The sequence below is a fragment of the Nilaparvata lugens genome, chromosome X (assembly GCF_014356525.2).
Source record: "Nilaparvata lugens isolate BPH chromosome X, ASM1435652v1, whole genome shotgun sequence".
NCBI classification, from domain to species: Eukaryota; Metazoa; Arthropoda; class Insecta; order Hemiptera; family Delphacidae; genus Nilaparvata; species Nilaparvata lugens.
This window is the reverse complement of record NC_052518.1, coordinates 11,375,657-11,401,398: the sequence shown is the minus strand read 5'-3', so window position 1 is coordinate 11,401,398 and position 25,742 is coordinate 11,375,657. Positions and strand designations below refer to the sequence as shown.

General features: G+C 34.3%; 1 protein-coding gene across 1 annotated transcript in view; it reads right to left on the bottom strand.

Annotated features, from left to right (window-relative positions):
• Window positions 1-25,509, bottom strand: part of LOC111046095 (protein strawberry notch) — a 41,296-nt gene extending 15,787 nt beyond the window's left edge. Inside the window, exons 1-14 of the mRNA XM_039442400.1 lie at window positions 25,272-25,509; window positions 24,129-24,304; window positions 23,189-23,353; window positions 22,421-22,578; window positions 22,104-22,130; window positions 21,465-21,663; window positions 20,189-20,349; window positions 19,394-19,513; window positions 16,966-17,114; window positions 16,051-16,242; window positions 12,555-12,832; window positions 7,683-7,785; window positions 4,892-5,056; window positions 1,067-1,179 (exon numbers count right to left, since the gene is read on the bottom strand). Coding sequence (XP_039298334.1) covers window positions 1,067-1,179; window positions 4,892-5,056; window positions 7,683-7,785; window positions 12,555-12,832; window positions 16,051-16,242; window positions 16,966-17,114; window positions 19,394-19,513; window positions 20,189-20,349; window positions 21,465-21,663; window positions 22,104-22,130; window positions 22,421-22,578; window positions 23,189-23,353; window positions 24,129-24,304; window positions 25,272-25,500 — 2,235 coding nt within the window. The 5' untranslated portion in view covers window positions 25,501-25,509. The remainder of the gene's footprint in view (window positions 1-1,066; window positions 1,180-4,891; window positions 5,057-7,682; window positions 7,786-12,554; window positions 12,833-16,050; window positions 16,243-16,965; window positions 17,115-19,393; window positions 19,514-20,188; window positions 20,350-21,464; window positions 21,664-22,103; window positions 22,131-22,420; window positions 22,579-23,188; window positions 23,354-24,128; window positions 24,305-25,271) is intronic.
• Window positions 25,510-25,742: the final 233 nt, after the last annotated feature.

Below are 25,742 nucleotides of genomic sequence, written 5' to 3'. Positions count from 1 at the left end.
GAAGAACGAGATAAAACATAAACAATTAGCTACACTTCTGTGGAACCCACTGGTATCTGGTTCGATTACCATTCTGCCTTATAATTATTGTATTACATCTCATTAGCCACGCAGACGTAATATAATTATATCAAAATCATAGTAAAAAATATACATTTGAACAGTTTCCACAGCTATCCGTCTTTTGGAGGAGACGTTAACCCGTCGGTCCCGTCTACCTAAAAAGTAGCAATCACCTAAAACCATCACTCATCATACTCATTACCCGCGCACAAGCCTAAGAGCTTATATGGGCATCACCCTCAGTATTATCAGTATTAGGATCCTACATCAAGGCTATCCTCTGTCTGCAAATACTCAAACATCACATTCTATTGTGACAAACTATTAAATTTCCGTTGTAACCTATTGAAGTATAATATTATTGTTAAAAGTTTAATTTAAATACACCGTAGAATTAAGTTATTGAACAGGTAGGTGGTAGATTGAAGTGGTTATAGTATTTTCATTGTAACCTATAAATTGAAGTGTAATTATTGCATAAAAATGAATTCTATAAACACTGTAGGTGAAGGTAGGTAGTCGGAGATTAAAGTAGTTATCGTACAAAGCCTATGAGTATAGATCGTTGAAAACTACTTCAATATCTTTTTAAATACCACACAAGTTGAAAAATATTTTAATCTCTTCTTTTTACCGAACAAGAGTATTATCATCGGAAGGGAAAAATCATGGTTCTTTTCAGCCCAAAGAGATCAAGAAACACTGCTCTGTACAATTTTTTCCATAAATGATTTTCTTCTTCAATACCAACATGCAGTCAGTCAATTATTTGAACGTGAGGAGTGATTAGATCGAGAAATAATTATTTTTCTAGAAAGATAAGTTATAACTTTACTAAAGGCTTCTCTCCTTTGATACTTTAATTAGGATTAAGAAGCCTGTAAATACAAATATAACTGTCCTAAAGTATAGTACTTATACACAATAAAATACTTCATCAATTGATCCATTCTATTGTAATAACTGAAATGAATGGAAAAGTGAAGTGAAGTCTCATACATACCAGACTCTCCAATCTCTTAGCAACAATTGAAGCGAATCTCCTCTCTCCAGCAAGATCAGAAATCAAGAAAATATATTCAGGAGCATTCACTTGGTTACTTCTGTGAGTTCGACCTGTGGACCAATTAATAAAATGTGTTATAATGTATACAACAAATATATGATTTAATAATTCTATTAAAATATTGAAAACAGACAATCACTTACAATTCGAAAATATTTTATGACAGACAGACAGACAGACAAAAGATATTTATTTCAAAAAAATGCACTTTACATACAAAGTAATAATCTTATGTACTCATTATCAATATAAAACAATAACCAAGAATAAAAACAACCTCATGAATACAGTAAGCCAAATAAATCTTTAGAAAATGGTCTGCATGGGCAAAAAATGCCTGTGCGCAAACCAGAGTTGCATATTATAAGTTTGTTAGAGAGAAAGGAAACACTAATTTTGCTGCATTCAGAATCCTATTTTATATTATTATTACGTACAGGGGATTATTGGATAGCTCAAAGAAAATAATAAAAAGGTTAATTATTGTAATGATGCATACAGATTCCAAGAACAGTAGTCAGTTTTTGTGTAGTTGAGAAGTTGATATTGTGGTAATTATTCATATTGAATGAAAAAAGACTAAGAAATTGTCAAAAAACCACTGATTTTGTGAAAACCACAAATCAGTGGTTTTTTGACAATTTCTTAGTCTTTTTTCATTCAACAGTAGTCAGGTTGTCACCACCAGCGAATTTATCAATTAAGGTAGGTATAATTTGTTGTGATGATGTTTTCTGAATTGTCCACTCCCAGCTGTATTAAAAATTTCTTCAATTTCAATTTAAATAAGGATTTTGAGACGTCCTGAAATACTATGAGGTGTGGGAAGTGACGAGCCAAGTTACGGTACAGAACATGTGAAATATAGAAGGAATTTGTTTGTGTAAGGGATCTCTGGAGGGGTATAGCTGTAATACCAGTGTTAACAGCATACCGCGTTTGATGCATATGTGTAATGGGCCCAAGAATGTTCATGTTGGAGAATAAATGTATTAAAATGTTTTTAATGAAGAGCTGTCTTACAGTCAGGACCTCACTCTCTTCAAAGAGAATGTTAGTTGAATGTTAGTTGAGAATGTTAGTTGAATGTTAGGTTATGGTAACCGTTCTGTTTCAACTTAATTTGCATTCAAGAGTAAGAGATGAAATACAGTGAGTTTGCTGTAAATTTCGCAGTGAATCGTGAATGAACAATCGGAATGAATACTGTAAGTTATCTGCTACCAATTATGACACTGATTGAATTTCAAACATGGGGGAAACTATCCATGTTAGTAACACTTCATTACCAACATTACATAATTCTTATAGAAGTCAAGCTAAATTATAATTGCTGTTAGAAGCTGGACAGGGCTTAACAATTTTATTGATGAGTACTGAACGATTTTGTTCCTGCCATAATTCAACATTTTCAAGGAATTTTGTTAATCCTATGATAATTCAACTTTGAAAATATGTTCAAAAATCCTACAAAGTACCAACTACTGGAAGGTTGTAACTAATTTATTAAAAAGCAATTTTTTTATGCAATTTCAGACGTGAATGGATTTACAAAATTCTAAAATAGGCTACTTCAATTATCTTCCGACACAAGATCTAGTGAAATGTTGTGATATTTGAACATAATGCAGTACTAGAAGATTGGAGGCAATGACATCTATTTACACAAATACATACATGTTCAAGTATACAATATCACTTGAACATGTATGTATTTGTGTGTTCAAGTATACAATATTACATGAACATGTATGTATTTGTGTGTTCAAGTATACAATATTACTTGAACATGTATGTATTTGTGTGTTCAAGTATACAATATTACTTGAACATGTATGTATTGTGTGTTCAAGTATACAATATTACTTGAACATGTACCGTATGTATTTGTGTAAATAGATGTCATTTACACATTCTCAGTTCGAGTAAAAAAGAAGTAATAAATTATTGATCTTCTAGTCCTTCATCATTTCAATAAATATCAAATTTCTTACCTACTGATTTCTTCTCAAATGTTTCTAAAATGCATGCTTCTACCTCCCAAGTTCATCCTTGGGCTAGTCAATGTTATCCACTCCAAGATCTCTCAGTTTCTGCCGTTGCTATCTTTACCAATCTTCTACCATCTTCCAGGACTCTTCTGTTTCAAATTCTATTGGGAAACCGAGCTCTACTCGGAAGTTAAAAGTTGAAAATAAAATTGAAAATAAAAGATTAAAACGTAATTTTTAGTAAAATACCAATATTATAATTTATTATTACTAATTAATCTATTGTTGAACATTAGAAAAGAGATACCCTAAAATTCATCGCATTTTGTAGTAAACTTATTTACTTATCTAATCTTATAACTTATTACTAATTGTTGACTAAAACCTCTAAAACATGCCAATCTCACCCAAATACTATTATAATTCGGAATTATATAAATAATTAATTATATGGCTGTTTACATAAGTAAAACATTCACCATTAGTGAAGCCCTGCTATCCTATGAATTAATCTTCAGTTAATACAATCAGAAATTGTGACAAATCAAGGGTTCTTAAGGGAGCGTACACACATTAGCAGACTATTGTTTTTCTGTTAATCTATGAACACTCGCATGGAAATCAATGCTTATTTCAAGGTTTCAGTTAGCCATGGGTTCTTATGGGAAGCATACACACATAACAAAACTACTGTTATTCTGCCAACCTATGAACCTTCCCATAAGACTTGGTTAATATTTTCAAATTTTCTGTTTCTACTCAGCCTAACAGTAGGACTTCACGATTAAATTCAGGAGTTGAAGAGAAAGTTTGAAAGTTTCAAAAGAAAAAGGAAGACAATAAAATGAAGAGGACGCGATCGGGATTTGAACCCCGAAGTCTCAATTTGTCGAAAATTGAGAGAAAACGTTTTGGGCTGAGACTGAGAATTTCCATCTAGCTGTTAACCCTGTTGTCAATGTCTGCAGTAGCAGAAGTCTTCGGGGTGATTTGCAGCATTTATTTGGGATTTTCGTTAAATAATAATTATAACTATTGAGACCTGAGACTTGAGATCAATCAATCAACTAATTATATGATTTGTAATTGTATGCGAATATGATTTGTGAGTATGCTAATATGTAATTGTATAAATAAATAGAAATTAGTATTAGTGTATCAAGCTGGTTAACTATTATTATGAAGCAAGGTTTTATCTTGAGGATCTTTGGGGGTGTACAGGAATCGGGAGCATGGCGCCGGCGACACAATGAAGAGTTGTACAGGTTGTACCAGCACGCAGATGTGGTAACCTTGATGCGAGTACGCAGGCTAAGATGGGCAGGGCACCTGATGTGAGCTGACGACGCATACCCGCCAAAGATGGTTATGGAAGGAAGACTGTACGGTCGGAGAAAGAGAGGACGTCCAAAAAATAGATGGATGGATGTGGTGAATAATGACGCCTCAGTGATAGGTGTGCGGAGATGGAGAAGTGCAGCGTTGGACAGGGATACTTGGAGGCAGAAGTTGAGAGAGGCTGTGACCCGCACTGGGTTGTAAAGCCAAAGAAGAAGAAGAAGAAGAGGAAGAAGGTTTTATAATGTTATGTTTATTGACAATTTTCAAAGAATATGGAAACGAATGAGGCCGGGAATGCAATTATTTTTTTGAATTAGGGATTGGAGCAGTTTTTGGCAAATGCTTGTTGAATCTTGCCACATTGTATTCTTAAATACCTGCATTGCCAATAAATGAATGAATTAAAATAAATGCACAAAAATATTCTTACCAAACTGTTGAATGGCTCTGTCAGCACTCCAGGGCAGCTCAAGAGTTATGTGGACCCTTCTCCTTTGATTTCTAGCTCTTCGGTCGCTCTGCAGAGAAATACCAGAGCTGGCCGCTTCAGATATGATCGCGACGTCTTTCTCTCCATCCATGAACCTTTGTTTTTCTGAAATAAAAATATCAAAGATTACGATCACGCGTATGGCATCCAGCTTTGGGGAACTAGCACTCTTTCCACTATTATTTTCAAGCTACAGAAAAAAGCGTTGAGGATTATCTGTCCTAAGCCACCACTCACTCCCTGTAGGACATTATTTGTTGAGAAGCAAATCTTGACTCTGCCATCCTTGTTTGTATTTGCCTGCTTGAAGATGAAGAAGAGGAAGGTCTGTCAATATGAGGTCAATCGCAATGTACATAGCTACGATACACGATACAAAAATAACTTGAAAATAAAAAAGTGCAACTATACTTACTCTCAAAAGAACTGGGAGTATATATGTCAATTAGGCTTTTTAATTTTCTTCCCAAAGATGTCAAAACAATGGAAATCCACTGTACAAAGGTATTTGAAAGTTTTATTGATGAAAAGGTGCCTATTTAATGTACAATAATTCTTTTATACTAATTTTAATGACTGATTTTATGTTTTACTTCGCATGATCTGAATATTGTTCTATGTTACTGCTCTGAATTGTATTGATGATGTTATGACACTTGTGTTTATGACAATAAATGATTTGATCATATAACTAACTGTATCATACTTTGTTTCTCTAAAAATCCATGTATTTTTTCTAATACAGTGATTTTTTAGTCCTGTTACCCAATTTATAAACGGAAATTCAGTTGTAATAAAAATGTATGTTGTTATATACAAAAGAAATATAGTATTTCAGTAGCCTACTCATTTCTTACAAAAGTTTATTTATTAATGTTCGAAATATCTACCCATTGAGGTTATTGACTCTTTTCTCCATAATATTCATGTTCTACGGTGAAATACATTCTGTTCATGAGACAACCAGAATCCACACAGAAGTTACACAGTTCAAGGATAATCAACTAGCACTGCCGTGTGTATAATAATTGAGTAGGCTACAAACGTTGTATAACAAAACAAAATTCTACTTTATAAGAAATGGATTGCTACACACTTACAATGGGGTAACAGGACTCTAAAATCGCTCTGTAGAAGTATAAAAAATTACACACATCTCTATCAAACTTTAAAATGTTGTAAGTACTGTTTGGTACTTTATACTGGTGGATATTCACTTTTATTGTGCTATATCAAGATAATTTTGAGAAAAAATATTTCTAGAAAACACTTGAAATCATAAATGTGGGGTTGATCATTTGAAAATTATTATAGAAATATGTTCATACATCAAAAGATACTCCTACCACAAAGTACCATTACGATATTTTTAATAATTTATGTTCTATGAAAATAAACAAATATGAACATTATTCTATACACTATAGTCTATCAAAAATTAAAGCACTTGATTGCTAATGGTATTGAAGATTGTTCTTATTACTCAACTGTGCAGACTGTGATAGTTTCTTTAATAATGATTTTATATAATGTGATTTCTATACCGTGAACGAGACCAATCAGTTCAAAGAATATTTCTAAAACTTTGCCAAAACTACAAAATCATCAAAACCTCTACAACTGCTACAGGTTAGTCTTGACTTGAAAATGCATAAAAAAATTTTCTCCATTAAATCATAAATTTTTTCATTTCATTTTTCATCCCACTGACCACCTATGAAAGGGGTATAAGGATTTGTCAATTATAATCTAAGTCGTCAATCTTTGCATTCCATAATGCAAAAAGAATTCCTCATTGGAATAAGGACAAACCTGCAACAACTCCTCCCTCATCTTAATTCTGAACTTTTCACCTGTAAGAGCCTTTATGCGTGTTGGCAATGAATTATAAAGCCGAATTCCTGCACTCTTTACCCCCCTCTCATACATACCAGTTCGATGAATGTCGTCTCTGAGGTTTTGTCTATATCTGGTATTGTATGAGTGGAACAACTCTCCTGTATTGAACCTATCTTTATTCCTATCAATAAAACAAAGAGCCTCCAAAATATATACACCTGGTAGTGGGAGAATCTTTAACTCTTTGAAATAATCTCTACAACTTGCTCTAATAGATTCACCCACCATCACTCTAACTGCCCACTTTTGAATCCTGAATATATGTATTGCATGAGTTGAATTGCCCCAAAATATAACACCGTATGAAAGAAGAGAATGGAACACAGCAAAATAAACACTTCTAAGCGTTCCTGCATCCAGCAATTTCTTCACGGTTCTAAGAACAAATACTGCCGAGTTTAGTTTGCTTTTTAGCTGGTCTAAATGAGGTCGCCAGGAGAGTTCAGAGTCCAGCACTACTCCAAGTACCTTTGCCTCGTTTGCTGAACCTATGTTTCCATCTCTCGTATCCAATACTGCTTCCCGAGCCGTCCTGAATGGAATCTGCATAGTCTTATTGTAATTTAGTAACAACATATTTGAGGCCAGCCATTCTTCTAGTTTCTGAAGAGCTCTTCTACTTTCAGATTCCATATCATGCTGACTGTTACTTTTCAATAAAATACTTACATCATCAGCGTATAAAATATAAATCATAGTTCTTTCAAAACAAAATTTAAAATTTTAGAATAGCGATAGAAGTGATCCTGCCCTGAGATACTTCTGTCTCTAGAATGAAATGAAAGAGTAAAAATAGGAATATTTTTAAAGAATATTATTTCAATCTGCTCACCTGTTATGTTCAAGGTTTCCAGAGGGACATCAACTTCTGAGCGAGATTCGTATTGAATCCCTCCATCTTCTGTTTGAACAACTCTGCCTTTGCGCCCAGTCATCTGATGAATAATTAAAAAATCAATTAGTACAAAAGGGGTATTCACGATCTAGCTGAGCCAGCCAAGTCGAGCTATTTGCTAACTTGAATCAGCTGTTATATTTTTTGTAATGTGCTATAGTATTGACTTAGCAAATAGCAGGAATTAGCGAATAGCTCGACTGAATTATCGTGAATACCCCTAAAGTACCAAGTCAACATGTTCAAAGTGTTTCTAAATGAAAGCCCTCATTTCAAATAGACTTATGATGACACTATAATGTGATCTAGGCCTATGATGTTAACAACTCGATTTATTCCAAACAGAAAGATATAGGACATTGTCAAATTGATTTACAAAATAACAAAACATTCTTTTTTGGAGATTGAGTTCCACTTTATGAATTTATGTCCTCTATTAAAATAGATTGACAAATTACAAATACTTTAAATAGTGATGGGATTTGCTAGCATAAATCATAACATTAATTTAAGAGACTTGGTTCATTCAAATATCAGGTATAAATGGCATTTTACTCCCGGTTAATAAGTTGTTGTCGTCGTCTAATAAAAAAGCTAAAAATTTATATGGTGGTATTGACCTGGAAATACCCATAAATAATACACTAATTACATGGGAAACCATAGTTGGCTAGGTACTTTTCCTCCTTTCTTTCTTTTCAGCACACCCCACCATGAAGCCTGTTTTTTTATTTTATTAGACATTTATTTTTGATTGTGATTTTTTTGTGTTTTGATTTGTTCTATATATATTGTATTGTGTTGATTTGAATAAAATTGATTGATTGAAATGCTTATTCTTTTCAATATTTAAAGTTGCATAATGCTGCTTAGATCTCAGTCAGTGATTTTTCATGTTTCCATTCTAGTTCTCAATAATATTGAGATTAAGTCTGCTAAATTTTCCTTTAGAACTTCATTGACTATAATCGCTGCATTATATCGCGTATTTATTCAGCAAAGATGTAACAGCCGGCATTATATCTATTACCGACTCTTTAGAAAAGTTTTCTGAAATAACCTCCAAAATCGCATGAAAATTACTGCAATATCACTGCTGTCAATCAATCCCTCTATAAAGTCATTAAAACATTGTTGTCCATCTGAGTCCAATTAGTTCATCATAATTTCAATTCAGGATACGCAAATTGATGATTCTAGAATGCTCCTCTGTTATTAATATACGGTATAAGGAAGGAAGAGAGAAGGAAATAAGAAGTGCTTAGAGAGCAATCAGAGCAGGATAAAAAAGGAAGCTCCTGATAAAGAAAGGATTAGGATGACGGGAGTTAAAGGAAGATGAAAAGTTTGAACAGCAGAAAGAAAAACTGTCTCTATTCATTTTTGTGGAACATTTTCAAAAACTTTGTAATCATACACTGTATGAAGCTTGGCCTCCTCAACTATTCGCCTCCAATCATCTCTCTGACATGCCTGCCTCTTCCAATTCCTCACTCCTAAGCGTGTCAGATCTTTCAATATATGTTTCAGTTTCCTTATTCGTCCCAAGTCCCAATCCGAGGCTTGTTTTGAGTATTCTCAATAAATTTCTTTTTATAGGAAGGGGTTATTAGCCCCTCGCCAAACCCCCAACCTGGAGGACCAGGTGATTTTTTTTGGGTTTTCTTCCCTAGCCTTTGGTAAGCCAATACCAAACTACAAGGCAGCAGTCAATTCTCTTTCAGGGTTTTCTTCCCTTAGCCTTTGAATATCCTCTGATCTTCGTCTGCAAGGCAGCAGGCTTGTTTGCTGGTTTTGTTCCGCCCCGGGTATTTGATTTCCCCGGTACCCCCTATATCTAGGAGGCATCCCCGATCCGCCACCTGGGGAGGCGCCCGATGGGAGACCAGCAACTCCCACAGGATTTAAATGCACTTAATCACTAGTTATTCTCACTGGCCATAAGCTTCTTGCCCTTAGTTTTGTTTACTAGTGCAAGTGTTTACATAACCACCCACAAATCATCTACGTCTATCACATTCTTGCGCTCCTCCACTTTGTCTGGCTTCAGAGTCACGTGAATAACGTCAACAAACGTGGCTACTTGCACTTTTTGGTAGGCGACAACTATGTTTTCATTTCTTGAGACTTACTGCCTTGGGCGGCAGCAGACATTAAATGAAATTTTCATTTGTCTCCATGCGCAAAAACATGACTTATCACATGACAAAAATACTGTCTATCACATTCTTGTCCTTCTCCACTTTGTCTGTTTTCAGTGTCACGTGATTGATGTCAACAAACGAGGCGACCTTGGTAGGCGGTAGCTTTTTTTTCATTTTGAAACTTACTGTCTTGGGCGGAAGCAGACATTTCATTCGTCCCCATTTGGGGGGACATTTTAATGTAAAATGTACATGCATGAATAATATTAATTTCTTTGTATCATGCGCAAATAATCTACGTCTATCACCTTTTCGTCCTCCTCCATTTTGTCTTGTTAGCGTTCTCAAAGCGTTCTTGTTCATACATACAACAAACATTTTATTCGTCTCCATTTTCTTAACCATGCGCAAATTACCTATGACCTACTCCATTCCATCAGGTTACGGAGTAAATAAATCTCAGTCCAGACTTATTTCTCAAAAAGCACAGACAAAGCTTCTAGTAGTCGACCACACTGTGCTGAAAAGTGTGTTTTCATACTTGATGTCGTGGTTAGAGAAGTCATTTACGACCAGTTTGACGGTCTTCTTTTGAACAGCAGAAGACTTCTTTGGTTTCTACGCGTCAGCTGCCTTCTTCGGCTTATTAATTGGTTGTTTTAGGAGTAAGTTTGAGTTTCTTTTCACGTTTTGAAATTTTCAATTATTAATACAGTATTTTTCAGTTATTAGTGATTATTTAGTGAAGTATTCTTATTTAAATTGGTTTTCAACTTTTCTAAATTCTAAATTCCTAGTTTATAAATATGTTGGACTCAAAATTGGACAAAAATTGTGAAGTGTAAACATAACCTATTTTTGGACCATATCTAACTAAATTTGGGAAAGGAATAGTTTTGGGCTTTAAGCCTGTTGTTCCTGTTGCTCCTGTAAGCCTGTTGTTCCAACCCGGTTGTTCCTTTTCCAATCATTCATAGTTGAGAATTATAATGTAACCTATGTATCAATGTATAAATAAATAAATAGATGAATAAATAAATTCCCGGTCTATTAACTGCGGTGAAGACCTAAATAACTGTAACTGAAATCGACCTCCTTGTCCTCCTCCGCCTCATCTGGTTTGAGTCAGTGCAAGACTACACAAAATTCCAAAGACAAGGTCACCAACACGAAACTTGAAACAAACTGTCACTTCTTGGATTTGGTGGCGATTTTACAATTCCTTTCAGCTGGTTTCTTCTTGGATATGATTGACGATTTGGGTTTCTTTTGATTTACCTCTCAGCGAATAGTATAGTTGGCGTATAGTTGGCGAATAGTATAGTTGGCGTATAGTTGACGAATAGTTGGCGATTTTACAATAGCTTTCAGCTGGTTTCTTCTTGGATATGATTGACGATTTGGGTTTCTTATGATTTGCCTCTCAGCGAATAGTATTTGTTTCCTGGGGGTTGTAGCTTTGTTAAGTAGCTATACTGATTTCATTGGTGGAATAGGATTGTTCATTAGCACCCTTCACAGGTGCTATGCTGACTTAATCAGTTGATGGATAAGAATGTCGAAAGTGCAATAAAAATGCAATTGAAGCTTTCAGCATATTCAATAAAGATGAACATGAATTTGAAAACTGATAAAAATGCTGGAATAGATACATTTTTGCATGGATAAGTAGCTAAAGATGACATTTTGCAACCCAATAATTTTTTTATAAATTGTCTGTGATAATATCACGCAATTAAGTATTTCACAAAAACTTGATAATTGAGCCGGAAGATTGTGTTTTAAACAGCTCCTGATAAAGATTGATATTCATAAGTGGATTCAATCAATCAATAATCAATAATTCTATTCAAATCAACACAAAATAAGAAAAATCACAATCAAAAATAAGTTGGGTTATTTTATAAGTATTTAGGTTATTTTATTTGAAGCTTATAAAAGCGCAATACAACAGGGTGAAATAACAACCCAACAATCAGTCTTTCGATACCCTATCAATAATTTGAGAGATTAATCATTCCACTTTCTTCACAGTAGAGATAAGGGCTGATGAACATGACCCTGCCTGAGTCGAACTCACTGTAGGGCTCTTATCTATTAACTGATTGTCCTTATCTCCCTTGCTAGCCAGGGTTTGAGAATTCTATGGTGAAAACAATTTTAGAATTATGATTAAAAAACAATGTTTGGTATTAACTAGAATTATTGATTACACCACCGTATATAACTTCAAATTACGATAGAATAAAATAAAATTAATAGAACTGTCAATAAATTGGGAGCTCACACTGAACTTTGTAAGGCTAATTGAACTGTTTAATTATTATCATAATTTTGACACTTTAAAATGGCATCAGTGCTAAAATTAAGTGTGTTTAAATAAAAGGTATATTATACTAGATATATGAAAATATATTAAATATAAAATTATAGTACTAGTGATTTCCATAATAATTCAACTATTTTTGCTATTACTCTCATTTGAATTTTTCATAAGGAATTGGACTGCAAAGTTTTGAACCAAGAGTCTATCAGGAATAATTTTTAGATATTATTTACATAGTATTGGAATTATTATTTTCAGGAATTAAATTAGAGAACTTTGAACATTGAACCATAGAGAAAAGATAACACAATGCTATCTTTTCTCTAAGATTAAACTGACCTCAGCAACATTTTCTGGGCCTCCCAATTCATCAATGAGTTGATCCAAAGTGTTGGGCGGTAGTTTGTCGCCGAGCGACTCAATCTGAGACAGAAGCTGCTCCTTCATGGAGCATGCGCCCTCGATAGCATCGCGGGGAGGAGGGGCAGCCACACCCTTCTGGGGCTCTCCCTTGCCACGGTGTCTGAACAGGATGGAGTCGATTTTGTCCTGGGTGGTCTGCCTCTTCTTAGTCGGCACCTTCTTGCGACCCTTCTTCTTCCTACTCACCCATGGATCTGAAACAACCATACACAAATATATTCAAATATTAGGTCGATTGAATAAAAGCATAGAGAAAATATAGCATAAATATATAAGATTATCTAAATACATAAGATTTGCAAACGGAGGACAGAAAGAACGATGGTGGGTCGTTGGAACTTGAGGCCAATCTTGGTTCAAGCCATGTTGTTTGCTGATGACATAGTGCTGATTGCAGACTCAGAAAGAAAATTGAAAGAAGCTGTAACTGAGTGGAATGAGGAAATAAAGAGGAAAGGAATGGAATTGAATGTAAATAAGAGTAAAGTGATGGTGGTAAATGGAAAGGAAGGAGAAAGAGCGGTGATTGAAGTGGAGGGGCATCGGATGGAACAGGTGGAATCATATGAGTATCTGGGAACAGTCATCAATGAAGATGGGAAATTGGATAAAGAAATAAGAAATAGAATCTCTAAAGCTAGTCGGGCTTTCTATGGTACAAGAGAATGTATTTTTGGAATGAAAGAAGTGAGTACCACACTGAAGAATAGAGTATACAAAAGCATCATAGAGTCTATAGTTTTATACGGAGTGGAAAGTTGGCCCTTAAAATCACAGCAAATGAGCAGAATTAGGACAGTTGCAATGAAGTGCCACAGAAGAACGGCGGGAAGAACGTTGAGAGATAGAATAAGAAGTGAACGGATCAGGGAGGAAATTGGAATGAAGGATATAAAAGAAGTTATAGATAAGAGACAATTAGAATGGTGGGGTCATATACAGAGGATGGATGATGAACGGAAAGCCAAACAATATGCAAATGTGGTTGTGAGTGGTAGGAGGAAGAGAGGACGGCCCAGGTACTCGTATGAAGAGCACATAAGAAGATTGGGAGAGGTGAGAGGAAAGACTGTGGGGCAGATGCGGAGGTTGGCTGTGGATCGGGACAACTGGAGGCGGTGGTCCGAGGTTACCCCGACGCTGTGAGGCACAAGCGGGACAGAGAGAAAGAAGGAGAAGAAAATATAGCATAAGTAGATGCTATCACATGGTATAGAACGTGTATGTTCCAAATTTCTAGCCGACGTTTTGTTAACTCAAGCCGATTACCCTAATCGTCCACTGAAACCGTATTCAACCGATCCGTTCGGCTTTTGGATCGGACGAATCTGCCGGCCGTTAATTCGGCCGAATATGGTCGTCCATTGGAATCGTTTACATTTACATCAGTCTAGTTGCCAATTATTGAATTAACTACTGTCATAGCCACCAAAGTTTTTCATGGACAATTATTATATTGAGATTTTGAAAATTGAATAAACAAATATCACTAAATTAGTAACTCATTACAATAATCTTACCTTCAACAAATATCCACTAAATTAGTTATCCATTATTAAGCAATTAATGCATGTTCACAGATTCCTTTGAACATAACAACGATGGTATCTTTTGTCTCGCATATCCTACAATGCTCTTGAAACAAACTTATCAACTTTTCATTGTCCATAGTTACAACTCTATTAAACAGAACAAATTAAAAAAACAAACAAGACTGTGGAACAATTTCGAGGTTAGGATGATGTTGTCTCAGCTCGACTTCGGCCGAATAGAGGCGAAAAATTCCATTCAATTCGGATCGAAAACCTGATCAGCCGGAGAAGGCCGTGCACGGGCGTATGAGCCTATTGCAATGGACGAGCTTTCTTGTATAGGTATAATAGCTTTCGTGTTAGCTATTTACGTGTTATAGTAAATAGATTTCTTTGTTGGGGGATCGTTCGGACGAGTTCGGTAGTTTTCGGCCGATGCTAGTTCGGACGAAATCGGTTCCAGTGGACGGCCCACTTACAACTGTTTTGGCCGGGTGAGCGTGTAACAGCACAGTATGAGAAACTGCCAGCGTCAAATGGCTTCACGAAAATAAACGACTATAGTGATGTCTACGTTATAATGGCAGTGGAGAAAGATAGAAGATCAACGTTGCCGATCCTCGTCTTGCCAATGCCTTCAATAGGCGATAGCTGATACAGGGTTATTGATGTAATATCAACTGTTCATTCTCATTTAAAATAATCAATTATATTTTATTAAGCAAGAAGTTATATTCTTCAATAATTTCATAATGAATTTTCATGATTGAGATGAAATATTTTGTTCATCTGGCAACAGAGCAAAGTGAGAAAGAGGCAGCTCTATCTGCTTTGTTGAATGATAGACAAGGATAGCAATACCATTGCCAATCACTGCCATTATAACGTGGACCTCACTATAGGACTATTTATTTTAATTAACAGTGAAATTTGGAACATGGACGCCCTATACCATGAGATATCTTCTTCTGCTATATTTCCTCAATGATAAAGCTGGCAATTGCTATTACTAGGATTCGAGTCAGCTGTAAAATCTTATCGCAACTACCATTTCTCTATGATATACGAATTATTTCTCTATGAATTCTTGATTTGCTCCAGAATTTTACGAAACTTGAACTACGAAAGCACTTTGTTATTCAACTAGATTCTAGTTTTTATTCAATCGAACCAATGTCTTGACTATTTATGAGACAAAAGATTTGTGCCTCTATGAAAACACACTGGGTTGTTGTCAAAAATATCATTTATTTTATCTTAAGTGAAATTTTTGACAACCTAGTATTTTCATTTAGGATAGAAATCACAATATCTCACCAGCAACACTATCTGATTTGTGCCTCTTTTTTTCTTTTCTATATTTTCTACATACAATACACAAGAATATAAAAATGTTTCGATTATTTATGATACAAAACTAAGACACAGAAATTTCGTGCGTTTCCTTTTTTCCATATGCAAAATTTTTTACCCGATATTTTCTACTTGTAACAATCTATATAAATAAATATTGAAATATTGTTTTGACTATTCAAATGACAAAGTTAAGAAAAAGAAGTTTTGGGCAATTGCCTGTTTCTTTTTTTCTACATGTTGAATAAGTTATTATTTATTTTTATTTACCAATTAAAATATTACAAAAAGTAACATTACACATATGCAAGCTCTTTCGAGCTAATATTAAATTAATAAATAGATTGAATGAATAAATAATGTTTTTCCCAATTCCCATTCACAAGCAGAAGCTTATGTGAGCATCAATCAACATTGTTGTTTTATGATTTGTTAGATTTGTCTAACAAATCTTCACATGACATAAGCTATTGATGTTTGTCTAAACGTTTATATATTAATTTGATAGATTAATACTGTATATTCACCATCACTATCGCTGCCGTCATCGAAAGGATTGAAATCGCTGCTGGCTCTGCTGTCATCGGAATGAACTTCCGACTCGGGGGAGCTTCCTCCCGACAGCTTGAATTCTGAGCCGGAGCTGAATCCATTTTCCATATCAGATTCAGATGAATCTTTTCTTACTCTTTTTACAGCTCTAGCCGCAGCTTGACGTACTGAAGAAAAAGATCAAATAATTTATTGACAAATTATTTTGTTTATAGTATGACAATTTTGTTTTTACATGGACAAATTCAAGCATTTTTGTTAAAAACTGACAGGTAGCCAGTGTTCCGCAAGATCTAATTAAAAACTTGGCAAACTGTACCTTATAAGATCTTGAAGAATTCAAAATAGGCCTATAACCATCCTCGGTAAATTAAGAATCTATATATGCAAAATTTCAAGTTAGTCCAGTACTTCAGACGTGAAGATGCGTGAATTTCCTATCCCATACTTGTATAAGCCAGTTCCTTCCTTTATTATATTATATAGATGATGGTTTCTTGATCCATTCCAAACTGCGATGTATTAACATGTGTGTTTTGTACAACGACTTGCAGTCAATTAGTAGTTATACAACGAAACTTTGAAGTACTCCTCTGAAAAATATAATTTTGAAAGTTATGCTGATGGTCAATCATACATTCACTAAAAAATCAAGTTCATCCTGTTTTTAATTCATTTTTAATAAATTAATCTTTTTATTGATTCAAATTCAGAAATAATTAAAATTCAAAAACTGGATAACCAAGTAACGAAGAAATTTATGTTGAGCATAGTGATCATCAGCTATGCGCTCACACAACAAAATAACAATTAATATCAATCTAACAAAACAAAACTAATTGTTAATTATAACAATTATCAATCTCAACTAATTGAACTAATCTAATTACCTTGCTTCCTTTTTCCAGTAGAGCTTCCGCTAGCTTCAGCGTCTCCGTTGGAAATGGACTTTTTCGGGATTTCCAGGCCCAAAAGTCGCTGAATTCGACTACGATCTGGTGCAGGGAAGTGCTTCTCAACGAGGGTTTGCAGCACTCCTCTGAAAAAAGATAAATATGACAGTTATGTTGATGGTCAGGTACAAATCATCAAGTTTGTCTGTTTTGTATTTAATTTATATTTTTAGACGAAAATTGAACTTGAACTTTCAACATAATATTTATATCTGAATATCTATTTCAGACTATGTGCAACCTCATCTAACTGAATATCTATTTCAGACTATGTGCAACCTCATCTAAATTTGGGATAGGAATAGCACAAGGTTACCTTATTTTTTCTCTTCCTATCATTTTGATTATGTACTTATTGCATAATGCAATAAAGAATCAATTTCAGGTAGTGCACATGTCACGTTGTAGAATTGATTATTCGCTATAATTTTCCAACTCTGAAATCAATATTTATTGATTCCGATAAATTGTTAGTCAATGCCGTGAATAATACAGTATAAAGAGAGAACTCTTCATATTCGAATTATTCAATAAGCAGAAACAGATGTAAATAGGCAAAAACCTACTATTGCAAATATAATCATGTATGATAGATAGATAAAGAATTTATTTTTGCTCAGCACAATATACAAATCAAATAAACATATTTATACAGAAAACATTCCATTCGTTTATATTCTAAACATATTGTATTCTGAGGTTGATTTTATTCTTTGTTGTTGTTTTATATTGATAATGAGTACATAAGATTATTACTTTGTATGTAAAGTGCATTTTTTTTGAAATAAATATCTTTTGTCTGTCTGTCTGTCATTGATAAAATTTCAAAGATTCTATATAGCCGAAGCCGTCAGTCAGAGTTGATAAACTACTTTCGCTTCCTACCTTAACCTTAGTGAAGTAACCTACTAGTAGACATTCTCCTTAACAGATAACAATGGAATCTGCGATAAACAAAAATGACAAATGAAATCATAAATAAACTGGCCTTCTTCATTATTTTGGTATGGTATCCCACTATCGCTGCTAATCTGTATTTCCAACTAAAATAATAGGTACGACTATAATCATCATAATTTGATTATTATTTGTTTCAACATTCTAAACGGACACAACATGATAAAATTTTCTACTGTTTCTCGGATCATCTGCCAAACAATTGTAACAACATATTGGTCTTTATGAAAAGTTTCTAATAATCACTGCTCTACAATATCTACAAAAAAGGAAAAAAATCACATCTAAAAAATGAAAGAAACAGAAGGATCATTATTCCAAATTAATAATTGCATTCCTTCACGAGTATATTCCTAAAACTTAATGCTTCCTTTGTTTAGCCAGATAGATATTTCCAGTTTTTTTTTATTTAAATAGTCGAGCACCGTCTCTTCAATCATCATCCGACTCCCAAACCATTTGACTCGGAACTCAATAATTATTGGGAACATTTCCCAATAAAATGATAAGTGTCTTCAACTTTTCTCTCATTGCACAGAGAGCACACATAGCTATTCTCGCCCCTGTCTACCCTGAAATTAAGTGGCAGGAGTGATCCTCTTTCATTGAAAATTTCGCCCATAAAGCTTCTCTTACTGATATCACTGATACAATCTCGCTTTACTTGATCAACTATTTTCAAACTGTAGTACATGCGGTGAAATTGAGAGTTCGCGGCGCTCGTCCACCACTTTATCTGAATCTTACGCCGCAATTTATTTACAACTTCATTACATTTCACACCCCACAAATTCGGTCTAACTATCGGATCCACCCACTCTTCCACACATTGATGAGATAAATCGTTCCACTCTCTCCGCCATCCACTCTTCTTTTGTGCCATTAGGATTGTTATCTTTCTAGAAAATTAGAATCATGTATGACTCTGATGAATCATGTAAGACAAAATTGGGAAAAATGTAATGTGAAATTACAATATTACTTCAGAATAAATTCACAAGTACCATGGTTTGTTGTGAATTGATACTATATTTAATTTGCCGAAAAAATATTAAATACTTAGATATTCTGATTAAATATATTTAAGCAGATTGCTTTTGATCGATCTTTTATGCGTGCTACTTGCATAAAAATTAAAAATCAGAGTACCCTTTTCAATATATATATTTTAAATAAGTAAATACAAGTAGCCCTAAACAAGGGGGGTGAACATTTGCATCTTAAACAAAAGAATGGATCAATAATTGAATACAAAATATGCGATTTGGATTAATGGAATGAATGTCAATCAATATCTTCTTGAAGATAGATTCTAATAGAGTAACTTCTGAAGATCAAGAGGTTGGATTAGATTATTTTTCTTTATCTACAGAATTAAAGTACAATAAAAAAACACTTGAAAATTTACTTTGCGGTAGAGACGAAGTCTGACAGTTCGCCATCATCTCTTTCAAGTTGCTCTAGGGTTCTTGCTTCACCAGTAGACTGCAAACCGATGACAACGCATTTTCCGCATTTCACAGCTTCCCTGCAATAATTAAAAACTTATTTATAGACATCGAACAGTTACTGTTACAGTTGAAATGCTGCGGAAATTTTTATAATACTATAGTCTGTGCAAACCTTGGATTGAAATATTGCTCTTATGGAGTACATTGCTTCCAGATTTCACAAAATCCAGATAGCTTGTTAGGCAATTGTCTGAGAAAAAAATAACAGTGAATGCCTTTCCAATAGAATCAGCATAAAAACGGTAACAATACGCTCCTATAGTGTGGTCCACCTTATAATGGCAGTGGATAAAGATACAAGAATAGCGATGCCGATTCGCTGCATTAATTAATTATACTTATTCACTGTCAAAAACATAATTGTCATCGTTGTGGACCTAGAAAAGGATAGTACCACCAGCTTTGTCGAATGATAGACAAGGATACCAAAACCAAAGTTGATCAAATACTGTCATTATAACGTGGACCTCACTATATAGTTTTATTGAAATAACATTTGTCATTAAGACCCGTGCTGTAGACTAAGGTTAGCAAGGACTGTAAAATCAACAAATAAGAATTTCCAGAGAGATTTCATCACTAATTCATTGAGTTTCAAGTTTCTCTCCTGATCATAATATTATACGATTTTTAATTGTATGAATAAATAATAGTTTGAAGTTAATGACTCTAGAGAATGAACATCAACTGACCTAGCTATTTGTACAGCATGTTTGACTTTGGCTGCGATACACAGGTACTTGAAGAATCTCTGATGAGAAGACCAGAATTGCCCCCACATAGTTTTCTTCATGCGATTTTCGGCATCAATAAGCTCCGCCGCCTCTTGGAACTTCTGCATAGCTTCAACCCACTGCAAATAACAAATACGATAAATAAATTGTATGATTTGAAATAAATCACAATATGTTATCTTTTCTACTTGAAGTATATAGTTTTATTCACACAACACTCAAGTTTAAATGCTCATGCTTCAAGTTTCAAGTACAATCATTTCAAGTATTACAACTTTAAGTAGCTTCAATCATTTTGTTGGTCGAGTGGACTAGGCGTAGAAAACAGCTAGTGGGTTAGAGTCCGCCGGTAGGCATGGACGTTTGATCATCTCATTCCATCACCAATGAACAGACAAGCACCTCATGTGGGCATCCGCAATAAAATATCACACAAAACTCATGTCTTAAAGCTTATGGCATTCATTATGAAACGATTCTAGGATTCTACTACCTTGGATAGCAGATACTCTGATAACAGAGTTCAAATTATCTGTTGCCAAAACGTTCCAGAAATGGAATTCACGCTGTTCATACTTTCTAAAATAAGGATATTTCTGATTACTGAAGCCAGTAATTCAGGGTGCGGCAACATAATATCCTTTTTTTAAACTTGAAACACACTGTAAGGGCCAAAAAAGTTTCATTTTATTCTCAGCTTCTTTGTATATCATACCCATTTTGCATGGATGGAAATGAAGGTCTTCAAGGAGAAGTCCTCACAGAGCAATCTGAAAGTCCAAGGACAGACGCATATTTGCATGCTGAACGCCTTGTATATTGCAAAATTGAAGCTCTCACTGTCTCAATGTTTTCACGTGGACTTTGGAACTTTAGATCTTCGTTTTGTTGTACAACCTGTTTTTCTAAACGTAGTAGCCCACAAAACAATTTATTTCCGGTCTGAAACACGGGCCAACGGGGCTAAATTAAGCAGACTCCAAAAGGCGGGCTGTGCTGCAACCAATGAACAGCCACTCAAAAAATAGGCTTGAAAGGAGAACACATGGTCCTCGCTGTTTCAACGCATAATGGTGACTGATGACAACTGTGACGCAAATGGTAGCAAAACTTTAAAACCACTCCTCTCGAATGTGACTACAAGCACTCCGCTATGTCATCAACTAACTGGATAGTAATAATTTCAAAATAGGAAATTGTGATGCCGTACTCTGTAGTACAGTAACGCACTTACCAGTTTCACAGAGTCGTCGTATATTTTGACGAAGTCGTTTGATAAAGGAACTTCTTCGACTTTGAATGCAACTCCGTGGAAACTGAGCTGACGGGCGATGTACATTCCTCGAAGCTTCATGTCCATTGCCACGATTTCCATAGCACCAACCCCGCTGAAAATTGAAAACATCTTATTTGTGAATGTCAATGGTTCAAGGCTAAAGCACACCAGAACAAAACATCATCCATGTTTACTGTTTTCTAAGAAGGAAACGTATAGGCCTAGTTCTTTCAATAAGACAGTCGCGTAGTTCTTTGAATAGTGGCTGAAGCATGTTTTCTCTTTCCCATAATTAAAAAGTTTCAACAATTAATGAGGAATCATTGGAGGTAAAAACATATCTTGTAGTTTACTCTGAAACACTAAACAAATTCTAATATTCCACCCTTAAAAAAAGTTCAATAAACATATTTTCTGCTTCTCAATTTTTATTGATGTGTTTAAACGTTTATTTTTAGCCATTGCTCACTATAGTTCTAGAAATATACTATACTGTACTAGACAAGTATACTAAGCCATAGAGATAAGATAGCACAAGAAGATATCCCATGGCAGAGGTCGTTTATGTTCCAAATTTGAAGCCAATTTTTTGTCAACTCAAGCCGTTCTCTTATCATATATTTTCTCTATGACTCAAGTGAGGTTTGTCGCCTCACACTGTCGCCTCCGTCTGCTTGGCATATTTTAAGGTTGGACAGTAATAATATTGAGACTATTATTAAAGCTAATAATGATCTATTCCAGTGGTCGCCAAACAGTCGATCGCGAGCTACCGGTAGCTCGTGGGGTAGTTTGTGGTAGCTCACAGAAATGCTTTGGTTGGAAATCAATATTTGGCCTCAAGTCCCCAAATAAAATATTCAAATATTATTCAAGTTGCATTGAGGTTGAAAGCTATGTTTAGCTCTACCTACGTGTGTGAAGCTTCAGATGCACCAGTAGCTGATGCATACACCACTCGCGATTTCGGCAATTTATTCTGTAGTTCCAAAACGGTCAGACCAGTCTTTGTTGGCTTCGAGGAGCCAACTGGGCAGAGATTTTTAGCACGATGACACTCATCAAAAACAATCTGAACGAAAACATCAAGGAAAATATTGACAAATTGGTAAAGATTGGCGTAACTAACCTTACCTAGAAGACAGGGAAATCAGGTAGGATTGCCTATGCCTTGGAATTTCCTTTCCAAGGTTTGAAACAGTAATGACGATAAAATTATGAGAGGAAAACTCAGTTTCAGTTTTTCAATACCTCATGTTTTTCCAACGAAATCAAGATCATGGACCCAGTATTACATACAAATACTAGCCAAATACTGTTCTACTATTTCTATATTGTCATTTAAAAAAACTGTCACAAATGCTCGAAGTCGACTTCAGTGGTTCAACTATCGGAAAGCTTCATTCCGTTTTTGAATCATTTATTCTAATTTCATATCAAGAAAAATCGTTATTTGAACTTAGACTAACTTGTCCAGGAAGATATTTATTAATGTATGGAATTGTAGCAAATAAGTTGAATTTTAAAAAACATTGGCAGTTCAATGCTTATTAATAATATGTCCAAAAATAGTTGACATCGATAAAACTGTTATTTTGCCAACTTATTTTATAAATAACTCAATCTTCCAAAGGAATAGTTGAACATAAATTATAGAAATCGGCAGTTGGCATAAAGGATACGAGTCCATCGAAATCATCACCGCACCATTGAAGCAGCTGTTTCAACCTGGTTTTGTATTTGCCTCCCGACTGTGTTGATTCACCAATCAGAGCAGAGTATGTCGAGAATATAACACCTTTCTTCACATGTCCATTCACAGCTGAAGAGATTTTCGCATATTTAAACTGAAAAAAAAACAATAACTGATGCTATAGAAACGTTGTTAAATAACAAAGTATATCGGACAAAAACTTGGGAATTTGAAAGGTAATATTTATATCACAAGAATATCTACTACATTGATTTGATTTCACTGTCAGTTTTTGAATTTATACTACAGTCCAAATTAAAATATAGGTCAAGTTATTATCACTTATTAAGAGAGCAATGCCAAATGCTTTTAATTATATCATAGGCAATTCAACATTAAACAGTTCTCAAATGTTAATTAATTATACACATTCAATTAGCATTGATTTCATACAATGTCTAGCCTACCGTTCCTTCCAACGTTCTCAAGCAATATAAAGAAGCTTCTGCAATGTTATTTCCACGATGACATATGATTATTCGTATTTTTCATTCATTAAATAATATGAAACACCTTTTTGGTAATCTTCTTCCTATAATCCAACAAACAAACTGGCACAATAAATCAGCATCTATGATATAAAATTGCAAGTACTGTAATACATTATTCCATTATCTATTATGTATCCACTGCTCCACGGGATGCATCTTCCTCAGTTCGACTGATATGGATAAAACGTACAATGTTTCGAAATGTTACTAACTATATTTACATACTTCAAGGTCATACTGTACTTGAAAAAATTGTATTTCATCACATACTCTATTGATGAATTTTGTATTTTCCATGAATTTTGTCAAACTTTATCAGTCTTCATGGCAAAAGTAAAAACAAATATGTTAATAATGACTGTAAGTTTATATACACACCTTATTTAGAGAGTAGACATCAATTTTATTAGCACCAATATCTTTGAGATCACGTTCGGAATCATATTTCAAGTCATTTGACACAGAGACCCAAATTGCTTTCTTGCGTCCCTTCAGATAGTTTTCAAAAATTATACCAGCAATGGTTCGACCTTTTCCAACACCAGCTCCGTCACCTTCAAAATTATTAAATAAAAATGAAATAATGTCGATTTGAAGAGTGACAACATAACATGGCCTGTTATACTATTATACATATACCTATGATATGTAATAATAATCATGATAATATCAAAGCTCTTTCTGTAAGAGAAGAGTGTCATTATGCGGCTCACTGACAACACATACTGTTTCCTTTATGTTGGCAGTGCAAAAAGAAAATTAATCATCAGTTTTATATGAATTTGTATTATTTTTTCTATAGTATTTTGTACTTTCATGTATGGTATTTTTTATGTTATAATTTCTTAATTTCATTTATTTATACTGTGTTATTCATAATTAATTTCCAGTTTCATATGAGTTTATATTAACCTTTTTCTATAGTATTTTGTACTTTTAAGTACGGTATTTTATATCTTATAATTTCTTAATTTCATTTATTTATACTATGTATTTCATAATTTATTTATATATTTATTTACATTACAATAGTAATATAATTATAACAATGTTATTATTATTACAATTATAATAATGTACTGTTAATATTGTAAATTTCAATACATATATGATAAACAATAATTAGCTAAATGATCGTAAGTAGAATTTCCGCTAATAATAATAATAATATCGAGTGACCTGGCTGGCTCAGAGATTTTAGGTCGCAACTTTTTTTCTATTGGTCAATACTATAGCCGTCTAGTCTGAAGACTAATGAGCTATTTTTTTATCCTAAAACACTACTTCGTGAATTTCTCATTAGAAACTCTTACAGCTATTGTTTAATTACAGGTCGCAACTGATCAATTTCAGGGCTTCTAACATGACCTAACGACTGCTTCTTAGGCAAACGTCTGCTATTAGCACAAATTCACTAGTAATACAATGCAACTTAATCAAATATTAATTTCAAAACTGAACCCTGCAAATTTAATTGAGCGTAAGAAAATAGAATAAATGAACAATGAATAGTATACTGACCAATGAGAAATCCAGCGCGGGTGCCATCTGGCAAGAAGTGTTCATGCTGTTGGGAAGCATAAGTGATAGCTTCCAACTGCAGGGCAGACAGCGACCCTGAGTTGATGGTTTCATCAGGCAGTGACACCTTGTACCAGACATCAGTCGGCTCCACACTTGACAGGGAAGCTGTCTCCACAACTGGGTCGGGATGCTTCTTACCCAGTTTTGCTACAAAAGTCATCATCATTCAATAAAAATTACAAGTTATTCAATCAATTCATTTATCAATGCAGAGTAATTAATTCATTCATGCCTCCACTACTGGACTAGGATGCACTAATTGAGTTTCATCAATTCATCACCCAACACAACAATTGCAAGTAATTATAATTTTATTCATTATTTATTATGTACCCCCCAACTTGATTAGGATTTGAATGAAAAGACTAAGAAATTGTCAAAAACCACAGATTTATTGTAGTTTATCAG